Here is a 24,820-nt window from a genome sequence, read left to right on the forward strand (position 1 = left end):
ATAATACTAGTATTGGGAAAAACCCAAACCAAACCAAAACATCCCTCACTTCACTTAGTTACCTTTTTGTATGTATGTATGGTAAGACTACTTAAGATTACTCTCAGTGAATTTCAACATGTTGTACATTAGGTCTGCAGAACTTACTCAATCTCATAACGGGCGAACTGTTCTTTGATTTGTATTGTCAGAAAGCACTCTTATCTTACACTTATCTCATTGAATTTTCAGTTATTTCATTAGGAATGGCTCTTAATTCAGGTCTTATGCAAGATCTTTTTTTTGCTGTTGATTAAAAAATGATTATCTTTAATATATTTCATTTTGCAATTTTGGCCTGGTTCTAGACTGACAAGATTTTTAAAATTCTGAGTTTTTTTTCAGACTATTAACCCAAAATTATAAAGCATATTTACATTAAAATTCTTCAGTTACATTGAGATCAACATTTTGAAATAAGAAAGACCAGGTACCAAATTCTGTGAATGTCATTGGAAATCTTTTGTGTTGACTTGAAGCCATATTCTGTGTGTTTTTTAGGGATAACAATTGTATAGTACAACCAGCTATAAATCCAAGCATAGAGTGTTAGTAGCTCCTTTTTTCCCCATTTTAAGTTGAAGAGAATTGTGGAAGAATACCTCAGATGTTTTGAAGAAATTAAGATTTATCAAATATTGCATTTGTGATATACTCCTTACCTATTAGTATTCGATAGATACTGTATTATATTATTTTTTAAAATGATTGTTTCTTTGTTCTTAGTGAATTCATGCCATGTCCTACACATTTTTGCTTTCTTTCCTGAGGGCCTGCCACCTGTCTGATGTTTTGTTTTTAAAGTTTTTAAAGTTTCCTAGTTCTAGAATCGTATTATAGAATCTGCTTCCTCCTGTTTTTTACCTAATTCAGTGGTTTGGGTCCTTTTGCATACTCTATGATTACTTGAACTGGATAAAAATGGGAAGTATTTTCATGATCATAAGTATAAGTTTTTTGGGTTTTATACAGTGTTATTTGTTGGGTCTCTAGGCTAGCCCTTGATTATAACAGACTGCTTATGGTTTTAGCTGATCTATTTCTGTGGAATGTTAAATCATTTAAATAGAAGAATATATGAGAAGTATACAGTGTGTGACACATAGTAGATACTTAAGTAAATGCTCCATCCTCATTTTTTCCTGTTAATGTTAAATTATGTGTTCCAAGTAGCTCTGTTAGCATACCTAAACCTTAGAAATAGATAACGTAACTGTTGGTATTATATTTCTTTCCCTTGTATATATTTATTACTGTCCCAAACTATTTCAAAATACTTACTATTTGAATATGTATGCTAGAGTTATTTTGGATTAGAATGATGACATCTGTTTAGTTACAAACATGCTCTGTGATTTTATGCACAGGAAGAAACTAACTTTAAGATCAATTATTCTCTAAAGATTTCTGCTTAAAAGTTGGATTATGTTTATATGTATCTAAAATTCAGAATTATTTTATAATTTATAAGTGAATTTATCAAGTTCCATGCTCTAGGCCAGTGGTGACAAAGCTATGACTTGCCGAAATGGGCTGTCTGTATCACTGAAAGCTCTAAAAGGTTTGCCATCACTGCTGTAGCCTAAGTATTTTACATACAGTATTTCATTTAATCCTCAATAGTTGTGAAGTAGGAATTCTGTTTATTTTATAGAGGAGGAAACAGACTTACAGGTAAAATAACCTAATCAAATTTAAATAGTCGATGGTGGTGGAGTTGGGATTTGAATGAGGTCTGCCTTAAAGTTTATGCTCTTAACTACTTTAAAGAAACATTTACTTCATTGTCCTATAAGGAAGCATGAGGGTCTATTTATCAGATTTGGAAATATATTACTTTAGGACTTCTCAGATGTCGTGTATTCTTACTGTAGGGCTAAATATGGCGTTAGCATTACTGTTTTCCTCCTTTATGTCTCTGGGATTCACTGGCATAGGCAGTTTGGGAAACACATTTTCCTCCCTTACCTCTGTGCACAGTGGCCCAGCCTTTTATATACAGGTATATTTATGTGTTAGATGCTTGGAACTCCTACAATACCAGCATTTAAAAAAGACAATAGGATTATATCTATTTTTATTTATTAATTAGTATATAATTTTTCTACAAAATGTGCTTTTGAAAATAATTGAACTATGTATTTCATTAACTAAAAAATGAAATAGATTATTTGAACAAAATTGTAACATTATAAATGGGATACTTAAAATCTTAATTTTTGGGCAAGTGTATATCAGTTATATTGTAAAATTAGTTTCTTTTTTGTCTTTATATTTTCTGCATTCTCTCCATGTTCTTGTTCTTTACAAGTAAGGGAGATGTGTGAAAAATTTCTGTGCTTTGGCTATTGTACTAAAAATATTAAATGGTACAATAATTTTAATGAAAGGAAAGTTAACTAAATTTAATTACTTTTTTTTTCCAGTAAACCTTGCACTTGCACTGGCAGCGAATGATTCGGTAGGTGTTAATAGAAACATTAATGCATTAAAATATTTTTAAGGCAGTGATAAAGAGCATATTGTTTTTCATTTATTTTGTCAGAAGCTATATGGTGTAATCTCAGTCATGTCTTTAAGGAACTGAAAGTGCTGCTATTAGTACTTGTTTCATTTAATGATAATGATGATGGATTTAAATGTTGGCCATATATTTTTTGCTTTGCATCCCACAGAAATCTTTCATGTTCGTGCATGAATGTCACATATTAAGCCAATTTTCACCATTCATTATGTACATAAGATTATTCTGGGTTCAGTTTTTAAATGTTAGTATTGATTGTTTTTATGGAAAAAGATACTTTAAAAGTAGTGTATGCCCATTGAAACAAAATTCAAATAGAATATGTGTACAACATAAGACCGAAGGTTCATCAACTCCCCTTTTAATACCAAAACATTAACTGTAGGGAGTAATTTTATGTATATCCATTTAGCTTTCTTCTCCATAAAGAAGATTTAAAAAATACACATGTATATGTATATGTACATACACACACATCTTTCTGTGATATGTCTCATTCTTGATGGCTGCTGTATTAATGGCAGACCATAATAATTAACCAATTTCTTTTTTTAAATTTTTTTTTGAGGCAGGGTCTTGCTTTGTACTTCAGGCTGCCCTTGGACTCACTATGTAGCCCAGGGTGGCCTTGAACTCACAGCGATCCTCCTCCCTCAGCCTCCCAAGTGCTGGGATTACAGGCATGTGCCCCTATGCCCTACTCAACCAATTTCTTTTTGATGAAATAGTTAAGTTGGTTCCCTTTTTTTCTTGTTCTAATAATACTACAGTGGAAATTTTCTGTAATAATGATATGCTAATTAATAATATTTGTAGGATAGATTTCTGGAAATAAAATTACTAGATCAAAATGTCTGTACAGTTTAAATTGTATGTATGTACTTAAAATTTTGCTTTATTTTTTATTTTAGCTACAGCCTATGGGAGTATCCATTTTTCATACTCTCATTCATGTTAGGTAATAGCTATCTTTCTAGATATTTGAAATCAAATCAGAATGAATACTGAATATATTATGGATCTCTATAAATTATTACTTAATAACACATATTTTTCAGAATTGCTTTCAATTTCTCGTTTATACCTATTTTTAAAAAAATAGGCAAGAATCATTTAATATGTTTAGGTGTGACTGCGCTTCTAGCTTATTTTCTGCCATTACTGTGCAATTTCAGTTCCCAATAGATAGGACATATGAGAAAATAATGTATGTTATCTGTACAGGTATGACATTGATGTAGGGAGTCCAGAATCTGCCAGAACCCAGAAGCAGACATGTAGATACTCATGTCTTCTGATGTTTGACTCTGTTATTTCTGAAAATTGGAAAATAATAAAAGTAACAAATAATATTTGATATAATATAAACCATGTTATTACAATAATAATAAAATAAAATAAATTTTAGTCAGCTAAATTTTATTCACTGCAGAATCACTAGTGTAATTGGATGTTTGGAGAAGAAAATATAATCATGTTTCTCTTCAGTTATGCTCCTAGAATGAGAAAATTCTAACAGTAAGGTGAAAGGTTTTCTTTTTAAATTTTCTTACAGCTTTTTTACTTTCATGGGGGACCCACTTTGTTGTATCCATCTTGTCTTCTTTCTTGAATTTTTTTGTTTTCCTAGAGGACATTCTTGAATCTTTCTGGGGTTTGGTGGGGCAGAATAATGATCAGCCAAAGATGTTCACATTCTCATTGCTAGAGTCTGTGCATATATTTCCCTTCATGACAAGAGATTTGCTAATATGATTAAGTTAAAGATTTTCAGATGGGAAGATAATCCTGCATTATCTGGGTAGGTTCAATGTAATCAGGAAAGTCCTTATAAATGAAAGAGGGGACCAAAGCAGACAAGTCAGAGAGATTTCATGTGAGAAGAACTCAGTCCATCATTGCTGGCCTTGAAGATGGAAGGGGGACCACTGCTCAAGGAATGTGGGTACCATCTAGGAATTAGGAAAGACAAGGGAATGTATTCTGCTAGCTCCCAAAAGGCATTCAGTTCTAGCAACACCTTAATTTTAGCTCACTGAAACCCATTTGAACTTGTGTGACAATTTCTAACAAAAGAAGTAGAAAACTAATATATATAGGAAGTAAAATCTCTTAGTTCTTTTTTTGGTTAAATTTCTTAGTTCTTTAATTCCAAAGATGTTCATATTTAATAGTTTAACCAGAGATGTAATTCTAGATTCAAAATAATTTCCTCTTTGAATTTTAAAAACAATATACAATTTTCTTCTAGCATGCTAATGAAATATCTGATGTTAGTCTGCAGATTCCTTTGTAATATCATATATTTCGTTTTCTCAAAACTTTTAAGGTTTCTTTTTTTCTTTTTCTATTTTTTGGTATGGCCTCGGTTGGCCTCAACCTCACAATCCTTCTGCCATAGCCTCTGAAGTAGGTAGGATTATAGGTGAGTGTCACTGTGCCTGACTGGCTTCTAAGTTTAAAATTGTCACAAATATGTGCTTAGTTGTTAGCTTTAAAAGCTTTTATCTGCTTGGAAATGGCTCTTGTACTATCAACGCTGAGTCTTTTTCAGTTGAGGGAAAACTTCTGTCATTGATTATTTTTGGTGATGTATTTGTTCTTTCTCCAGAATCCTATTAGGTAGATATTGACCTTTTATACTTGCTAATTTTTCTCTGGAGACAGGCACTGGAACCACTGAGCTAAATCCCTGGCTAATTTTTCTCTCGTATTTTCTATCTCTTTGTCTTTTCTGTGATTTGCAAGATATCTTAGACTTTTTCACATTGCTATATTGAATTTTAGTTGTTTAGCTCTTCTGAAAAATTAATTTTTAATTTGGAAACTATGTTTTTTCTAGTTTTCCAGAACTGTTATCTTCCACTTGTCTCTCAAAAAAAAAAAAAAAAAACAAACCAAAAAAACAACGTTGTTCTATTTCCTTGAATCTCTTTGAGTATGGTAATTAGAATTACTAAAAACTATTTTTAATGATCTTTGCTTATTTAATATGGTGGTTCTCATAATGTGGTACTCTTATTGGCAGAATCAGCAGCACCTGGGGACTTGTGACATGGGCCTGGAACCCCATCCTAGACCTATAGATCAGAAACTTTGGAGGCGTAGTTCTGTAATCTGTATTTTAACCAGCTGTATAGGTGATCTGATGCTAAAGTTTGAGATCGTGAATCTAGAATTTCTTTTGAGTGATGGGGATGGAACCTCAGATCTGGTGCCTGCTGGACAGTACTCTACCATTGAATTACATCCACAGCCTTAGAGTTCTTTTAAACTTCTAATCTGTTAGTAGCAACTTTTTTTGTTTTCCAGGACAGTTGCAGTATAGTTTTAAACTACTTTTTTCCCCTTGTCATTTCAGTGGAATTTGGAAGAAAAGAGATGTACTTGTATGGTTAGGCAACCTTATTGAGATAAGAGTCAGTGATATATTAAAAGCTACACTATGGAGCCCTGATGAGGGGCTGGTTAAGAATAAAAGTAACAAACAAACAAAAAAAAAACAGTGATTTTTTTTTTTTTAATTAGGACACTTAGTTAATTTGGAGAAGGATCTCCATCTTCCTTATGGAAGGAAGGGAACAGGGGAAGTTCAGGAGGTGGGAAGGTAGATAAATTTCCAGTATGGATCTCTCTTAATTTGGTTATCATTTTAGCCAAAGCATTGACTTATAGACAATGTGAAGTAAGTATGTGCTAAGGAATCAAAAGGTGAAAAAAATGGTCAAAAAAGGGGTTGATTCCTTTATGTTAAATGTTTTCTAGTTTTGATGAGATATTAGCTTGGGAAATTTCTTTTTCTGTTTCTTGCGGGCAGCAGGGATGAGGATAGCTTGATCTTTAATGCTTGTTTATAGGACAAGAAAATTGACAACAAAAAACAGTAAGACTGTCCCTGACTACTTCTTCAGAAAGCATGCAGTCTCTTTAAAGTGTTTTTAAAAAAGTTTGTTAAATCTCCCTTAAGAAGATCTTTAGTGTTTTATGATCCTGATGAAGGTGTTATTTTTATTTTTTGACATTTTGTACCAAAGTCAGTGCAGAAATTATGAAGAAAGCCAAGAAATGTGAGCAGCATATTTTGATAATTCTAAGGTAATATGACATAGTACTTCATGTCCTCTGTAATAAATTTATATGTACTTAAGAAAGAGAAATTTAATATAGCTTATATACTTGATTAATAGTGTTTTTGATTAGGGAGCAGCATGTTTGGCTTAAATAAGTTTTTTGAAATATGATCTGCCCGCATATAGAAAAGAAGAGCTGTATCTGTTCTACCTGATTTATATGAATCTGACAGAGCCCTTTGCTCTGTATTTCCCAATTTAAGATTTTATTAATATGCTTACTTAGAGGACATGTTTGGTCTTTGGAGGAAGCTCATGGTTCCTCCTAGCTGTTTGCTGACAGGATGCAGCTGGTTTAAGTCCATGGACAGTTATTGAGGCATGATACAATATGTGTTGTTTTAAGTGGTAAAAGCTGCAGTTAGGTGGTGTCTTTGGAGCCTCTCTAGTAATTCATTACCATGGCGTCTTAATTATTCATGGAGCTCCTATAGAAGAGGATCTCTGACCTGCTACTTCTTGAGCCAGCTTTGTTGAAGACCTTGCAAACTCCTTTTTTCATACCTTTTCATGGGGTGGGTGCTGGATTTTCTGCACTGGAGTAGGAAGATCTAATAAGATAAGGTTGTAGATCTAGGGCAGTGGTAGCGAACTCACAACATGCATGCTGCAGGGGGCTCTTTGTATCATGGAAAGCTCTAAAAGGTTCACCATCAGTGTTCTAGGAGAAATAGGTTCAGGAAGCTATTCACTTACTTTTTTTTGGTGATGATGCCTGGGATCAGGGCCTTTATTTTTAATATTGGCTTTAGTAATCTGTAAAGTAGATTGTGTAAACCCTAGAAGGGTATATAAGACAGTCAATTGGGGTATGGGAGAAAAATTTTCTTTTCTGTTTATATTAATTTTTGGGGTTTTTTTGGTGTATGCTTTATGGTTTATACATTATTAGTACTAGTGGTAATGTAATTTATAAATAAATATATTAACATATATTGAGTATATATGTTCAAATACATTTTTAACTGATTGAGGTACATGATCAGTAATATTTAAATGTCACCGGCCTGGGCAAAAGGAATTCTGGGTTAGACAGTACATCCAGTTCAAAAGAAGACCATTGTGTGGATTGAGGTCACAGGGTTATTGGAATGGGGTGTGAGTTTTCCCTGCTTTCTCTTTGACTTTTGTACTTTGTTTGGTAACACAGATGGGCAGCACTGTAAGAATTTAGAGATGTGTGCTGTGCATCAAATATTTTATCCAGTGTTGTGCTGGAGTTGGCTTATCCTGGCTTTGACAGCCAGTTGTTAAATTTTCAAGAATTTTGTGAATCAATGTTTACCATGTTGTTAGCGCAACATAAACCATGGTGCAAGTATTTAAATCATGGAAACTAGGAAACACTGAAAACCAGGCTCCCAGTGTGCTCCATTTATCATACATATTGACAATCATATTTCTTAATTTTTCAAATTGCCTTTATAATGGATCTTATTCTTTTACAATCTAAATTTAATGTAGAGAGGGAAAGAGTACTGAGCATGGCAGAAGGAAACATGAGTCTGTCATAAGCCACTGATAAGCTCTGTGAGGTTCCTAAATCAATTCAATTCAGTTCATTTTAGTTCAGCAAATTTATTGAGCAATTGTAATACTCATTGTCAGATATCCTGGGAATATAAAGTAAATTGGAATACACTGTAGAAGCTCATAGCCTTCATAAAAGTGTTTTGTATATTTAAATGTACACAGTCTGCCAAAAAATGTATACATCAGGAAAAGAAAAACTTTTATATATATTTTAATACTAAATTTATTGAGACATTATGAGATTAATACAAATTACCTTTGGCCTCTACAATTACAAGAGGTGCTCAGAGTGGTAGCCATTAGGCTCCAGACATTTATTAGTATGGTCAACTGCTGAAGTGTGTATATATTTTTTGGGGGCGGCTCTGTGTCTCTCTCTCCTCTCTCCCTCTTTCTCTCTCTCTCTTTCTCTCTCTCTCACTCTCTAATGTATCTTTTTACTATTCTCACTTTAATTAAAGCTCATATCACTTCATTTTGGCACATTTATTCATTTATCTTTAGACAATTATTGAATGCCTACTCTGTCTCAAGCAGTATGTTAGTTTGGAAGAATGAGATACACAATCCTTGGGTTAGAGGAACTCATGGATTAGCACGCCAGTGCAATGCTCTTACCTGCCTGTGATCGGATCCTTCCAGTCCATAATTCTAGGTTACTCTTAACTTTATTGGAATCACTTAAGTTCCTTGCTCAGAGACATAGTGGAAAGCCTTTGCCACTGTTCAAGATCCTCTATCTTTCTGGGTCTATCTTCAGTTATTCTTCTCAGTGGTTCCTGTGCTCTAGCTAATCTGGATTACTTGCTGATGCCAACCTGGGCTGGATATGCTCTCTTCTTGAGAGTTTACAGTCTTTTTCTTACATTTCTAATGGCATGTTCTCAGTTGCTCTTATGTAGCCATTCTAATCATTTTTATAATAACAGTATAACATATATTGAGCATTTATTGTATTAAGCACTGTTAATAAGTGCTTTACATGAAATAATTTAATTCTCATAACATAATTCTTAGCTCACTCCCTCTTCATAGTAACCAGATGGGAATACATACTATTGTAATCCTTATTGTAAATGAGGAAATAGAAACACATAAAAGTTAAATAATTTGCCCAAGGACACCCAGGAAGAAAATGGCAGAGCTAAGATTTGAATGACAACCTAGGTTCTGTGTTCTTTGTTCCTATTTTATTTAAATTCTTATAATTAATATCTGGGTTGTAGCTTGGGCAAGATAGCTAGACCCTATCTCAAAACAAAATATTCTGTCCATGCAATGGCACATGTCGGTAGTCCCAGCAACTCAGGAAGCTGAGGTAGGAGGATTGCTTGAGCCCTGGGTTTGAGGGCAGCCCGAGCAACTTACTGATACTCTGTCTCAAAAACAGCAACAATAAAAACTTGGTTGTCTTCATCCTTGGCTATGCTCAGCAGTTAGCATAATGCTTATGACTTAGAAAATCTAAAATAAATGTTTGCTGGATAGATGACTTGAGTGCATAAATGGATTTCACAGTATGCAAGTATGAAGTTTTATTTTATTTTACTTAACTTTCTGAGAAGTAATGTGAGATGGGAGCATTTGTGATGACTAATGGCTTATACACTTTTTGTTTTTGCCTGCTTCTTAAAAGATGGTATTCTCTATAGTTCTACTTACTTGTCTTCTCATTTTATGCTCTCCCCAATAATATCTTTCCTCACAGCCTTTGATACTACCATGTACTCTTGATTCCAAATATATCAACCATCTTCGTTATCTCTGCTGGGCACCAGATATGTTGATGTAGCTGTCTACTGTAGGTGACCATTTGAATGTCCTGTAAGCATTTCAAATTCAGCATATGTAACACTAAACTCTTCTTCCTTATAACTCTCGGTCCTATGAGAGTGATGTAGTTCCTTCCCATCCTCAGATAAATCAAGAATTTGTTTATGTATCTCTTCTTCCTGTCTGTGAACCTTTCAGGGACAATAATGTTAGTCTTATTCCATTTTTTTTCTTAGTGCCTAGTCTTGAAAAGTGTTGGTAATGACCTTGGAACAGAGTGTGTGCACATACACACACACACATCCATAATATGCATGATAAATTCCAAGTATTGGATAAGTTGTCCACAGAGTGTTCAATGTTAATTATGCTTTTTTTTCTCCTGAGCAAATGAAATAATTAAAATTTAAATGAGATAATATATGTGAAGTACTCAGCAGAATGGCTGATCCATAGTAAGGCATAAATAAATTTTTAGTATCAATAGCTAGATAAATATTTTTTGTAAATAATATTTCAAAATAATCCAATGTATTTTACTTAACTTTATGATATGTATTTTACTTAACTTTAGCAAAATTTAATTTTTTTTTTTTTGTATGGGGGATTGAACTCGGGACCTTGCACTTTCAAGGCAGGCAGTGGAACCACCGAGCTAAATCCCCAGCAGCAAAACTAATTTAAAGTAATTTCCATTGTGAGAATGAATCATTAACTAGAATTTTAATTTAATTTAAAAATGGAAAAGAAAGTAGTATTATCTTCAAAGATTTTTTATTTCTTTGACTATTTTTTTTCACTGATGTCTATCTCAAAATACAGTGGTTCCTCAGTATTTGTCATTAGTTCATTCCAGGAGGTGTGATGAGTATCACAAATGATAAGTATCATACAAATTGTTTTGGCAAGAAAGGGTAGCAAGTTGAAAAGTTCAATAATCTTAGAACAGAACATATTATGTATTACTACTAATAATACTATTATTTTATTCATTTATATATGTATATGGAAGTTAATAGTCTAGCTTTTTGGTGTTAGACAGAAGTGGGCATGATTCTGGTTCTGCCTCTTGAAAACTGTGACTTTGGCCTCTTCTACCTTATAGACCTGTGAGTGCTAAAAGAGCTAATGTATATACATTGTGTCTGGCACATAGTTAATGCTAATAATATTAATAAGAGCTACTCATATTAGTTATTACAGTACTGCACACACCAGTCTCTGTATATTGTTATATCTGAAATATTAGTTATGTGAATTTGGACTAATATGTATGAAACTTGTTTCTCACAATTGCATTTGAGAAATCTTGATGTATAGCCACTTAAATTCATAAGGTTGGGCCTTTAAAAATTTTTTAAAATTTTATTAGCACATATTGGTACTACATAATAATTAACATTCACCATAGAGAGTTGGTACATGTACATAACACATCTTAATTCTTCTTTTGTCGCTTTTCATCCTCTGTCCCCTCCTTTGGGGGATTTTCTTCAATGACAATGTTATAAAGGGATTACATATTAAATTAATCTGTACTTAATGTTTTATTATAGCTTGGAAGCTTATATACTGATCTATTTCTTAGGAAAAAATATTTTGTTTTAGTATTACAATTAGACATTTTGGAGGAAAGTACACTATATGTACATATAGTTGTTTTAAAGCTAGAGGGAAAACTAGGGCAAGGGGTCAGATCCAAAAGGAACACTTGCAAAATCATTGTGTTTTGATTTTTGTTCCTCATTTCAAAAGTAATCCTTGGTAAGAAGTATGTTTTATATGTAAAATTACATTTGAATTAGCAGATTTTGACATTTACCGAGGAAAGAAAGACTAAAAATATTTTTGTGATTAGACCAAAAGCCTTTACTCAAGAATTTTTTTAGGATGAGAAATGGAAATATTCATTATAGTGGACTTTCTTGCAAATATTTGATAATTGTGATATCTACATACACAATTCATGCATACTGAATAGATTTCTGAAGAATTACCTTTTCTTGTTCCTTCATATATAGGTATAGTCATTCATTCACCAAACATTTCCTGAGAATCCAAGGTGCTATGCTTAGGATGGGGCATACAGAGTTGAAAGAACCTTGCCCTTGTCCTCATCTTAGTTAATGTACAGTCTGAGTGACTATTTGGGAGTTTATTATTTCTAGCTTGTAACAAGCTGTCTGTATGACTTGATTCTTTGCCTCCAGTCTACTTCTTTCCCACTGATGCTCTTCCCAGTCTTCCCCCATACTCCTCAAGTCTTCTGTCCCATTTCAACTTCTTTATTCCCAGCACACTGTCTTCCTTACTATTCCACATGAAATATTTGTTTTAATGTTTTCTTCCCTTATCAAGTGCATGTGTTTTTTAGTCATCATTATCTCTGTCTCAGAGAAAAAGACATCAGTCCTGATACTGCTACTTGGGCTCTTGATTCTTTGTTTCCTGCATCTTCTAGGCCTTTGAGTTACTATTTTTTTTTCTGTTATTTTCAGTTTCTGTTTACTAATTTCTTCCCCTTGGGTCTATGGACCAACTCATCTTAGTCATATACACTGAGAAATGAAAGTGTGTAGTTGTTGAGTGAGTGAATGAATGAATCACCAGACCTTTAACCCCTACTTAGCGTGCAGCTTCTGCCCCTATTACTTTTCTCTTGTAGCCATACTTAGAGAGTTATCTACATAGGCTGTGTTAATTGAACCAATTCTTATTTATTTTTCAATTTCTGTTATTTGATTTATCACCAGTGTCGAATCTTTGCTGCCCTAGTTACCAGCAGTCTGCCAAATATATTTGTTCTGTTTCTCTTGAATTTTCTCTCTCTGACCCTTTCAGTCACTTAACTTTTCATATTACTTTATTCCTGTATCTCCTTATTTTTCTCCCTCATGCATCCTCCCTGTCTTTGTGTATTGCTTCAGCCTTTACCTTCTTTTAAAATTCATATCCTCCTTTTCAGTAGCTTACCTCAGTAGCTTATCTCCACTTGACATTTTACAGATATGTCAGATTTAACATGTTCACGACAGGGCCATCATTCATATGTCTTGCTGCCAGATGGCTCTGATTAGAGTGCAGTCATTTCCGCTGGCTTGAACCACCTGTGGTACATGTATGACTGTCCTATGGGATGGCTTGTACCTTTCTCAGGGAGTCTTTGATTACAGTAATACAAAAAAAGGCATTTATTTAGCAGACTAGATATCGTCATATTATAGTTCCTTAAGGAAAACATACAAATGGTATAGAATATTATAATACAGGTACATTTTATACCTTTGTTATACAGTGGTATACAAATTATAATTGTAGTGGTATAAAAAATATTAATTTGTGGTACAGCAGTTGTAAATGCATATTATATACACAAACCGTGGGGTATTTGTAAGATTTCCATTTAAAATTTAGAGAATTATTGAAAAACTATGAATATAAATAAAAATTTAAAAAATGAAATACACTTGTTGATTATTATAATTTTTAAATTAGTATGAATATTATTAATATTTCTATTTTGGCAATAATTATTCAAATTCAAGCAACTAACTAGATTTGGTCCATTTAGAGACTTTTTATTAATTTTATTAGTAAAAATCAATAAAAGTGATTAGATCCATTTGTATCACCAATGGTACAAGCTGCCCAAACAATCATGCATGTACCTCCAGTGTGTCAAGTTGGTAGAAATGTGTTAAATGATCTAAATGGAACTAGTATAATTTGTTTCCTGTCCAAAGTTTCCTGTTCTTACATTCCTTAATAATTCACTTAAGTGTTATTACCACCTGTTTCAGTCATTGATTGATGTGTAACAGCCACCTTAAATTTAATCATGTAAAGCCACAACCTTTTTATTATGCTTATAGATTCTGTGGGGACAAAAATTTGGAACGAGCAGCAGGAATGGCTTGTCTTGTGCAATGTTTGGGACTTCAGCTGGGAAGACTCATATGGTGAGGGGCAGGAGCTATCTGGAGGATCCTTACTCACATGCTTTGTACCTGGACTGGGATGACTTGAAGGCTGAGTTCAGGGGAGATTGTTGATTGGAGTACCTTTACATGGCTGCTACATGCTGCATGGGCTTTCCCACAGCAGTCTCAGTGTTATTGAACTTCTTTATTAGTAGCTGAGAATGCTAAGAGTTTGAGTTTTAGTAAATAATGAGGTAGTTGTGTGGCTTTTTGTGACCTAGCCTTGATTGTCAGGCTATGTTCTTGGTTGAAGTAGTCATGTACCTTCCCATATTCAAAGGGAGAGGACATAGACTTCACTTATGATAGGAGGAGTATCAAAAACCTTAAGACCTTGGCATTATCCTTGTCTTTAATCTCTTCCATCTTGTTCTACTTTTATCAGGCACTACACATTGATTTTTTAAATTTGAGAAATACTTCCTTTTTTTCATTATTATGAACCTAAGTAAGAATTTTATCAACTGTGATTTGAGTTTTCCATGACCTTTTGGTTGGTTAATCTGTTGTACCTTGAATTTAATAATGATTCCTCATGTTGTTTGTAGAAAAGTTCTTACTGCATACAGGTCTCTGCCCAAATTGCTTAGCTTTGTTTGCAAAGGTTGGTTTTCCCCAATTTTCTACTCTGTACTTGACTTGTAGTGCTTGTAGTGCTCTTTGCATTGTCTTTCTTCCCTTTTTTTTTTGCCAGCTTCTCTTATTTTTCAGGTCTCACATTGCGGTCACTTCCTCTGTGAAGCCTTCTTAGTGGCTTCAGATGTTACTGCCTCCTCTTGGTTTAGATGACGATCTCCTGCCATTAGAATCACCATGACTTCCATGAGATCAGGGACTGCATCTTAAATTCTCTGCTGCTATTGCTTGTCCCATTGTTAAATATTCAGTGAATTTTTCTGAAGTGATTGAAAACAGGTTACACTTTGGTAGAATTTTCCAAAGGTTTGAATTAGTTACTGGGTTTTCTCAAATGTTTATGAAATTACCAAGGAATCATTTTTGCTTCGGGAGAGTTATATTTAGAGAAGCTTTTAAAAAAGAGAATATACATCTTGTGGTTCAATGTTTTTATTTCAGTTAAAGCATATACAGCAAAAATTAAAAAGTGTTTAAAATGTTATTCTTAAGTGGTAGAAAATTTAGAAAATTGGGCAAGTATTTAAAACAAGCATTGTTAAGATTAAAGGCTATGAGAATAAAATTGAAATCAGAACAGTATTGTTTTTGGTTGTGGCATTTGAAAGCTTTAATTTTTGATGTGAAATATTTCACATGACAGATTTCATTCCAGCTTGTTTCTTTCTGGTCAGGAACATGTGTGACTGTTCACTTTTGGCAGTTGCACTGTGTGAAAGGGCTGGGGTCAGCACCACTGTACAGAAATGGGTCACTGAGTGTTCAGATGAAAGGGAAAACACTTTTAAAGAGGTTTATTTATTGGTGTAATCAAACAAAATAATTATAAATTTGAACCTCTCATCATGTTCTTACTTCCTCCATCTCTCAAATGCTTTGCCAAATTAACCACATCAATCAATTTTGCAGAAAATGGATTGCTGTTTTAAATAGTTCTTTTAGCTGTTATTCTTAAGCAGCTTCTACAGAAAGCTTGTCTTCCTAACGGACATATGTTTCCTTTGTACTTCTGTAAAAACCTTAAATGGCTGCTTGAAGAGAGCAGGCAGCATGTTCTACTTCTGGGAATGATAAAGTACAACCATTTTTCAGCTGAGCTGGAAGAACTCTATCCTACTCTTGCTTTAAAGGATTATTTCATTACTGTTAGGACAGATAACAAGGTAGGATTTTCTACAAGCAGTAAATGACAAGTTGGATTGCTGCCTATGGCTCTTAAACAATGTAACATTTTTGAATTAAAGTGGAAAGTACTCAGGTAGTCTTTGAAGGCAGTCTAGATCCCCTGCATGGAGATAAGGTTGCTCTCTATTTCGATTTTTTCCTGTGAATAGAACAGGAAGCATAAAGCTTCTGCAAGCCCAGGAACAGCTTTGCTCTCAAATTTGTATTGGAATGTTATCTAAAGTGTGATGGGCTTCTTTGCCAGTCACCATGGAAACTGATCAAGTTGCTAGTCGCGTCTTTGGGCTATTTGGGTGGCTTAGATAAAAGATGACCAACATGTCCAATTCTATTCTTCATATAAGTATTTTATTTAAAAATGATTAAAAATACAGCTACTTAAGGGAGAATAGGATATTGTATCATGTTTCTATTAGGCTATTTAAAACATTCTGTGCAGCTGAAGAGTATCCTGGCCAAGAAACATTAATGAAATTATCATTCTAGATGGGCATAATTTCATTGGTTTGTGATTTTGTCTGTTGGCCTCTGTGGTTATATATGCAACAGAATAACAAATGTTTAATTTCCATTTACCTGCCTACTGATGGAGAGAGATTTGTTATAGAAATTAAAACATGGCTCTTATTTTCTCATACCACTGCCAAGTGAAATTTGGTTTAAGTGATGGTGTCAGAGACATAAAAGTTAAAAGCATTTGTGAGCAATTACGGCAATTAAAAATTCAAATTTTATAGGTATCTAATAGCACATCTTCTGAAATGATCAGTCTGTAGCTAAAATAGGGAAGCCTTTATATTTCTGGGTATCTCTAGAAGTCTGTACCTTGATAGTTTCTCCCATTTTTTTTTTTTTTTTAGTGAGGAACTGATGAGCAGTGATGAGCAGTGACTCAGGGAAGTGACTTGGTCTGATGAAGGAGTGTTTTTAATTAGCTAACTTTAAAAATTGAGGTGAAAATCACAGTGATGGAAGAGGTACATATTGTTTTTTGGTACTGGGGATTGAACTTGGGTCCTTGCGCTTGCGCAGCAGGCGGTGAAACCACTGAGCTAAATCCCTGGCCCCAAGAGGTACACATTGTACCAATTACATTATAAAAGGTTTGCTCTTTTTATTATTTATTTTGGTGGTCCTAGGGATTGAACCCAGGGTCTTTGCACTGAGGTACATCACCAGCCTTATTTATTTATTTAGACACAGGGCTTCACTAAGTTGTGCAGGTGAGACTTGAGCTTGTGATCCTCCAGCCTCAGCCTCCCAAACTGCTGGGATTACAAGTGTGCACCACCACACTGGCTGGGCTTTTTCCATTTTTGAGGTTTGACCCTGACTCAGAAAGCAAAATGAGTAGTTGGATGATTGAGGCTTCCTCTTGGTTGCTTTAAAATAACATACTTTCTTTTAATCCCCAGTAAAGTCTACTGGTATGAAATAAAAATTAAGGGAATAAAATTTTGTGGTTCTACAAATAAGGATAATTCTGTTTATTTGTCCAAGAATTTATTGAGTACTTACCATGTGGCAGACACTTAATAGATCTTACAGATGTAATGGTAAAAGTTTGTATCTTTATGGAGTTTGCAGTCTAGTAGAAGAGTCATGATACATGTATTTTTTGTTAGTAATAAGAATTATAAAAATAATAAAGCATTGTAAGAAAATAGAAAGTGATAGGAGATGCTCTTTTGTTAGATCTGTCTGTCATGGGCTCTCAAAGAAATAATATTTGAGCAGAAATCTGAATAAATACAGAAACCGGGGCTCCAGCAAGAACAAAAGCCCTAAGGTTGAATCAACTTAGATTATTTGAATAGGAGGAAGATAAGTGTAACTAGCAGAGAAGTAGGCAGGTGCATGCCATGGAGAGCCTTATAAGCCAGAATAGAAATTTGAATTTTTTTTTCTGAGTATGGTGTACTGGATTTTTGACCAGGGTAGTGATATAGTCTAATTTACTCCTTAAAAGGCTGTGATATAGAGAATAGACTACAGGCAAATAAGAATGAAAACAGGAAGACCAGCTAATGCAAGAATCTAGGCTAAAGATGATAGCTTCAACTGTGGTGGTGAAGGTAGTGGCAATTCTTAGGTTCCAAAAATATTTTGAAGATAGAATCAGGAGGACTTGCAAAGGCCCTGGGTTTGATTTTCATACCAACAAAAAAATTATGTATTTATATACCCACACATATACACTTGATCATTTAACCATTTTTAAAGTACAGTTCATTGGCATTAAGTACATAGGTGTACAACCAGCACCATTATCATGCCCAGACTAAGAACTTTCTCATCATCCCATCAGTGTGCATATAGTATTCAGAAAAGATGCCCCCTTTCCCCATTATCCTTAGGTCCTGGTAACCATCAATCTATTTTCTTTCTCTATGAATCTAACTAGTCTAGGTACTTCATACAAATGGAATCATACAATATTTGTCCTTTTGTGTCTGGCTTATTTCTCTTGGCTGAAAGTTTTCAGAGTTCATCCATGTTGTAGCATATGTCAGAGTTTAATTTCTTTTTTGGTTCTTTGGTTTTGGTTTTAGCAAATGTGTGAGTGGTAGTAATATTTCCTAAGATAGAGAAGACTTCTGAAGGAGAGATTGGGAGTTAAAGTCAGTTCTCTTTTATACATGTTAAGTTTTGAATGCCCAGTAGACTCCTGAGTAAATATGTTGAGTAAGTCCAGTGTTCTGCAGAGAGACTAGGGCTGGGGATTTAAATTTGGTGTTATCAGAGTATAGGTGGCATTTAAGGTTAGGAAACAGTAAGAGCACCTGTGAAGAGAGGTTAGATTTGAGAAAATGGTCTTTCAGCTATTTGTACATTTTAAGGTTGTGGTAAAGGAATACATATATTCCAAAACTAATCTGAGTTGTTAATATATAGTTTAAAAAATGATATTGGCTTTAAATATTCTAATTGGTATAGCACAGTAGCTTCAAGCAGTTGTTTGCTTGTTATATTGTGAAGCAATTCTTTTGCTTTCTTTGGCTTAAAATGATGATTTTAACCATTTTAAAAGTATATTTCAAAAGCTTTGTTCTTTTAGAACTTCTACAAGGAATTTAAAAAATTGTGTCAAGATAAAATGGATATTGACTAGAATCGTTATTTCCAAAAGCTACACAGAATAAAAATTTTATCATGGTAGGGACAACCTGAAAATTAATAGAAGCCAGCGATAATAGGATAGAGGAGGCTTGTTTATGAATGGAGTATTTTAGTGAGCAAACACCAGCTGTGCATGACTAAGGGTGGCACCTATCCAGGCAAAGGACATTTGGGGAAAATCTGTGTACTTTTTTTTTTTTTTTAACAGTAAAGAGGCTTTTTAGTGAGACTACCGTTCTCTTTTCTTTTTGAAAGGATTAAGTTTCAAAAGAGGGATCAGACCACTTTGGTGGGGTGAGGTGGGGGTGGAGAGGATATTTGGAACAACAAGGGTGTTAGCAATACTGGAATAGAACTTTTCCTAGACACTTGTTCAAAAGCATTTGACCAAGTACTTAGAGGCAAATCTTACTACTTGTTTTTCTCTCTCTCCTTAATGAAAGTTGCTCAGCTTGATTAGTTCCCAGTTTTGTCTTTACAATAATCACTCCATGGAGCTGGTGAATCCCAGTTCTTTGAAAACAGTTTCCTCATTATAAGTAATACATTTTCTGAGTATCACATCTTTGCAAAAGTAGCCTGGTAGAAGTTGTTTTCACAGTGGAGGAAAAAAAAAAAAAGGATTGGTTTCATGTTGGTAAAGGATGTTATAATTAATCAAAGAAAAAGGAAAATTTGAGAATCTAGCGTCTAGAGGAGGAAATGAAGTCAGCAAAGAATAGACTTGCTTGGAAACAAGTCCTATAAATGAAATTGGAGTAAGCTAACATCTGCCTCTGACAAAGTCCCCTGCAAGGCTGCTACTTTTCGTTTAGTCTTCAAGTTAGGCCTCTGACATTTCCATATTTGCTATGGAAATGATTGTGATAATATAAATTAGGTTTTATTTTTATACATGATTAGATAGGGGAGATGGAAGCCAGCTGTTACTTAAGTGGGTGTCTTATGAAGCACTGCAGGAAACATGACATAGGCAGTAGTAAATCAAAGATGGCAGAGGGTATTACTGAGGCTCATGGAATAGGGATGGGCACTTACCTTTCTTGTTTGTCTTGATGACTGTTGATTTTGGTTTGGCACAGTTAGGTAGGTTCCTGTAGCTGATTGCATCACAGAATCTGTGGTTTTATGATTTAGTTGTGAAACTGGAGAACTTCAGCCATTCTTTTAAAGTGTATTTATTAATTACCTGCTATATATCAGACACTGTGGTAGGAATTTTGGCTAGAATGGTGAAGAAGACAGACAGTTCAAGTTATTTATGTCTGTGCTAAGTGCCACAAAGGAGAAATTCTATTGTCAGAAGAACATGTAACAAGAGACTGATCCTCATTTGAGGGCTGAAAGAAGTCTTCTCCTAGGGAATAATGTTACATTTGCCTTCCCACAACTACCATTACTCCTTATCATAGCACATGTTTTTTTTTTTTTTTTGGTACTGGGGATCGAACTCAGGTTCTTGCGCTTGCAAAACAGGCGGTGAAACCACTGAGCTAAATCCCTGGCCCTTATCACGTATTTTTTATGGTAATAATTATTATTGCCCCCAGTTCTTGTAATTTAATTTTTATTCATCTTCAATGACTCACTCCCCATTGGAATGAAAGCTCTTGAAGAGTTAGAACTTTTGTTCCAGAAAACTCCAAGTATAAGGAATACATATGGGGAGGTGGAGGTACCAAAAAAAGACCAGTGAGTTGGCAGTCAGTGTAAGAGGGAGGCCTTGGAGACCATGTCAAGAGTTTTAAAATTTGGAGTTTATCCTAAAGGCAATGGGATCAGACTTGTTTAAAAATTATTTTGCTATTGTATAGAAGATGGCAGTGGGGGCTATTATAGTGGATATTGGAGATCAATTCTGAATATTAAAATTAACATAAGGAGGTGAGCATGGTGATATATTGGATTGGGATGTTGGCACTAGAAATGGAACTGATTAGATATGGAACTGGAGGTAAAATTGATAGGTCATGGTTATGGATTGGAAATGAAAAAGGGGTCAAGGATGACCTCCATTCCAGGTTTATTGACCACAACTGAGTAGAGGTCAGTAAAGTACATTTTTCTTAATGCATTTGAAAAATAATATGCCTGTTTTCAAGTTCAATATACAGAACCTCCCTGGCTTATGAAAATTCACAAATATGTTGAACTTTTTGAGTTGTCTTTTGGTCAAGATAGAAAAGCAAATCTGTAATCCTAGCACTTGGAAGGCTGAGGCAAGAGGATTGCTGCCAAGTTCGAGGCCAGCTTGGGCTACATAGTGAGTTTAGGACCAGCCCAAATTACATGGTGAGACCCTGTCTCAAAAAAACAAAACAAACAAAACAAAACAAGAAAGCAAGATAATTTTCAGCAACACTGTTTTACTTACTAATAAGTGATCTATGTTTTTGCCTAAGCCGTGCTAATTATTGTTTTTTTTTTGCTTAAATTCTTTTATTGGTACATTTTAGGTATATAATATGTTTACATTTATCATTGGGTGCTTGTACCTGTACATGATGTATCTTGGTTCTTATTTTTTCCCCATTATCTGTGCGCCCTTCTCTATTTACATAGACTTTGTTTCCATTTTTTTCTTTTCTCATAATTTTTCTTTTCCCTTCTTTCCTTTCCCCTTCTCCCCCCACTTCCCCTACCCCTTTGGGCCTTTTCTTCCTATTTCAAATTATCAATTATTCATTTTAATCTTTTTAATCCTCATTTACACTTTCAGTTTCTCACACTAGAGAAACTATTTGGTATTTACACGTGTGTCCTATTTATTTCACTTAAGAGTATGGCCTCAATATGCATCCATTTAGCTATAAATGTCTTTAGTTTCTCATTCTTTATGGCTGAGTAGTACTCCATTTTATAAAAAAAAAATCTTCTTTATCCAGTTTCCAGTTGATGGGCACTTGGACTGTTTCCAAGCTTTAGGTATTACAAATTGTGCCGTTATAAACATGGGTGCACATATATCACTGTGGTATGATTCTTTTAATTCTTTTGGGAAGATACCCAACAGGGGAATAGCTGGGTCAAATGGGACCTGTAGTCCTAGTTCTTTGAAGTATCTCCATACTGATTTCCACAGTGGTTGCACCAGTCTGTACTCTAACCAACAATGGAGAAGGGTTCCTTTCTCCTCACACCACCACCAGCATTTGGTTGATTTCTTGATAGCAGCCATTCTTTGTGGGGTGAGGTGGAATCTCAGTATTGTTTTCATCTACATCTCTCGAATGACCAGTGATGTTGAACATTTTTTCATATGTTTATTTGCTGCTTTTAGTTCTTTGTCTAAGAAATGTCTGTTAATTTCAGATGACCATTTTTGAACTGGGTCTTTGAATTTGGGGGGTCTGATTTTTTTCATTCCTTCATATATTCCAGATAGTAGTCCTTTGTTTAAGGTACAGCTGCTAAAATTGTTTTTCCCGCATTGTAGGTGGTTTCTTAGCTCTGTTGATGGTTTCTCTTGCAGTGCAGAAGCTTTTTAATAAGATGAGCTCTCAGTTGTTGATTCTTTGTGCTAGTTCCCATGCTACTGAGATTTTGTTCATAAAGTCTTTTCCTATGCCAGTGTCTTCAAGAGTTCTACCTAACTTATCTTCCAGCAAGTTTAGTGTTTCTGTTTTAATATTTAGATCTTTAATCCACTTTGATCTTAGTTTAGTGCATGGTGATAGATATGGGTCTAGTTTTAATCTTAATCATGGTAATTGTTATGATTGAGTGGAGTCCTAAAAGTTTTTTTTGATAAGTGTTATCATTATCTATATCTAAAATGTACCACTAAATGTTTTGCTAAGAAAATTAAAAATAAAAAATAGCTTTATTGAGATGTAATTCACATATTATACAATTCATCTTTTTAAAGGGTATAATTCAGTGGCTTTTAGTATTTTGTCAGTTTTGCCTCCATCACTATTAATTTTATAGCATTTCCATTACACTAAAAAGAAGCCCCACCTCCCTTAGCTGTTTCCTCTTAATTTTCCCATGTACTCCTCCTCTAAGCAGCTCCTAATTTCCTTTCTCTCTTTATAGATTTGCCTATTTTAGACATTTCATATAAATGGAATTTTATTAGGTTGGACTGCTGTAACACATTGCTATAGACTGAGTGGTTTAGATAGCAAGAATCTATTTTTCACAGTTTTGGAGGCAGGGAAGTCCAAGACCAAGGGGCTGGCATATCTGGTGTCTGGTTAAGAACCTGCTTTCTAGTTTGAACAGTGCTTTCTTGTATTACTACATGGTGGAAAGAGTGAGACAGTCCTTTCATAAGGGCTCTACTTCCATTTATGAGGCTTTCATCTTCATGGCCTAATTTTTTTTCTAAAAGGCCCACTTCCTACCCTCTATTGCTTTCATATTGGAGGTTAAGATTTCAACATAAGAATTTGAGGAGAGACAGACCATTCAGTCCATTATAAGAATCATATAATATATGGTTTTTTGTGATTTTTTTTTTTTTTAGTTTGTAAAATGTTTTCAAGGTTCATCCATGTTATGGTATAGTAGTCTCTCCTTATCCTCAGATGATATGTTGCAAGACCCTTGAATGGGATGCCTTACATTGGAGATGGTCCAAAATCCTATAATTTAAGAACGTTTCCATCTTAACTAAGTACTTATCACATGATTGCTGTAAATTTTAAAGTTTGAAATATGATAGCAAAACTAGCATGAATTTCTTTTTTCTTCACAATGTCAAGGATAAATGATTTATTCTTATTGTAGGTCTTAGCAACTCTAGCATGTGATTTTTTCTTTCCCTAGGTCAAGAACTTTAACTTTTTCACCTACAGGAAGCACCTGGTAGGCTTTTTTTGGCATATGTGTATTGCCAGTATCACTACTCTTGTGCTTTGAGGACATTATTAAGTAAAATAGAAGTTACTTGAACATAAGCACTGTGATGCAGCTATAGTTGATTGAACAACCAAGATGGCTATGAAATAAGTAGGTTGGGTGGGTAGCATGGATATGTTGGACAGAGTGATGATTTAAAGTTCTAGGGGAATAAATAGGGGTGGAGTAGGGTGATGTGAGATCTCATGCTGTTCAGACAGTATGCCGTTTTAAACTTATGAATTGATTATTTCTGGAATTTTCCATTTATTACTTTTGGACTGCAGACCGTGGGTAATTAAAACTACAGAAAGGGAAACCACAGAAAAAGGAGGACTACTGTGTATTTCAGTACTTCATTTCTTTTTTATTGCTGAATAATGATCTGTTGTATAGATATACCATATACTATTTATTCCTTTCATCAATTGATTGGCATTTGGATTGTTTCCATTGTTTGGCTATTATGGATAATGCTGCTGTGAACATTTGTGTACAACTGTTTGTGTAGACATGTATTTTAATTCTCTTACCAGTAGAATTGCTGGGTCAGTAGAAACTCTATGTTTAATTGTTTGAGAAACTGCCAAATGTTTCTAATGTGGCTGTACCATTTATATTCCAGCAGCAGTGTGTGAAGATTTCTGTTTTTCCATATAATCACTAATATTTTTTCTTTGATTATACTCATCCTTTTGGGTATGAAGTAGTATCTCATGGCTTTGATTTGCAGTTCCCAACTTTTTTATTGAACTAAAATGAAATGAAATTAAGCTGGGAAATTTACTGACTGACATACAAGTTTAGAAGTCATTTTAATCATAAGAGTAAGAATGAATTGGTATATCTATGTGTGCAAGCATTTATAAGGCTTTATATTGTCTATGTGATTCTCATTTAGCAACTAATAGTTAATATGTTTTATTTTTGTTAATACGTGTTTGTGGTAGATAATGTTTACTTACCTTGTGTGGTCTTGGTAAATATACATAAAGCATCTTAATTCTTTTCTCATCCCCTTTCCTTACCCCTCCCTCCATCTCTTAATCCTCTTC

The 24,820-nt window shown here is 34.2% G+C and overlaps 1 protein-coding gene across 8 annotated transcripts in view; it reads left to right on the top strand.

Moving 5' to 3' along the window:
• Nubpl (NUBP iron-sulfur cluster assembly factor, mitochondrial) overlaps positions 1-24,820 on the top strand; it is a 256,602-nt gene that overhangs the window by 49,379 nt on the left and 182,403 nt on the right. For 6 of the 8 annotated variants that reach the window (XR_002389119.2, XM_087197254.1, XM_087197253.1 and 3 more), the window contains one exon: positions 2,466-2,500. The exons of the other annotated variants lie outside the window; for them this stretch is intronic. Coding sequence is in view for 4 of the 6 variants with exons in the window: in XM_087197254.1 (XP_087053380.1) it covers positions 2,466-2,500 (35 nt within the window). In the remaining 2 variants the exon portion in view is untranslated. Of the gene's footprint in view, positions 1-2,465; positions 2,501-24,820 lie in introns of those variants that run through there. 8 annotated transcript variants of the gene reach the window in all.

Source organism: Heterocephalus glaber, unplaced genomic scaffold (assembly GCF_053883595.1).
Source record: "Heterocephalus glaber isolate CG9 unplaced genomic scaffold, H.glaber_assembly_v1.0 deba00001662, whole genome shotgun sequence".
Taxonomy (NCBI): domain Eukaryota; kingdom Metazoa; phylum Chordata; class Mammalia; order Rodentia; family Bathyergidae; genus Heterocephalus; species Heterocephalus glaber.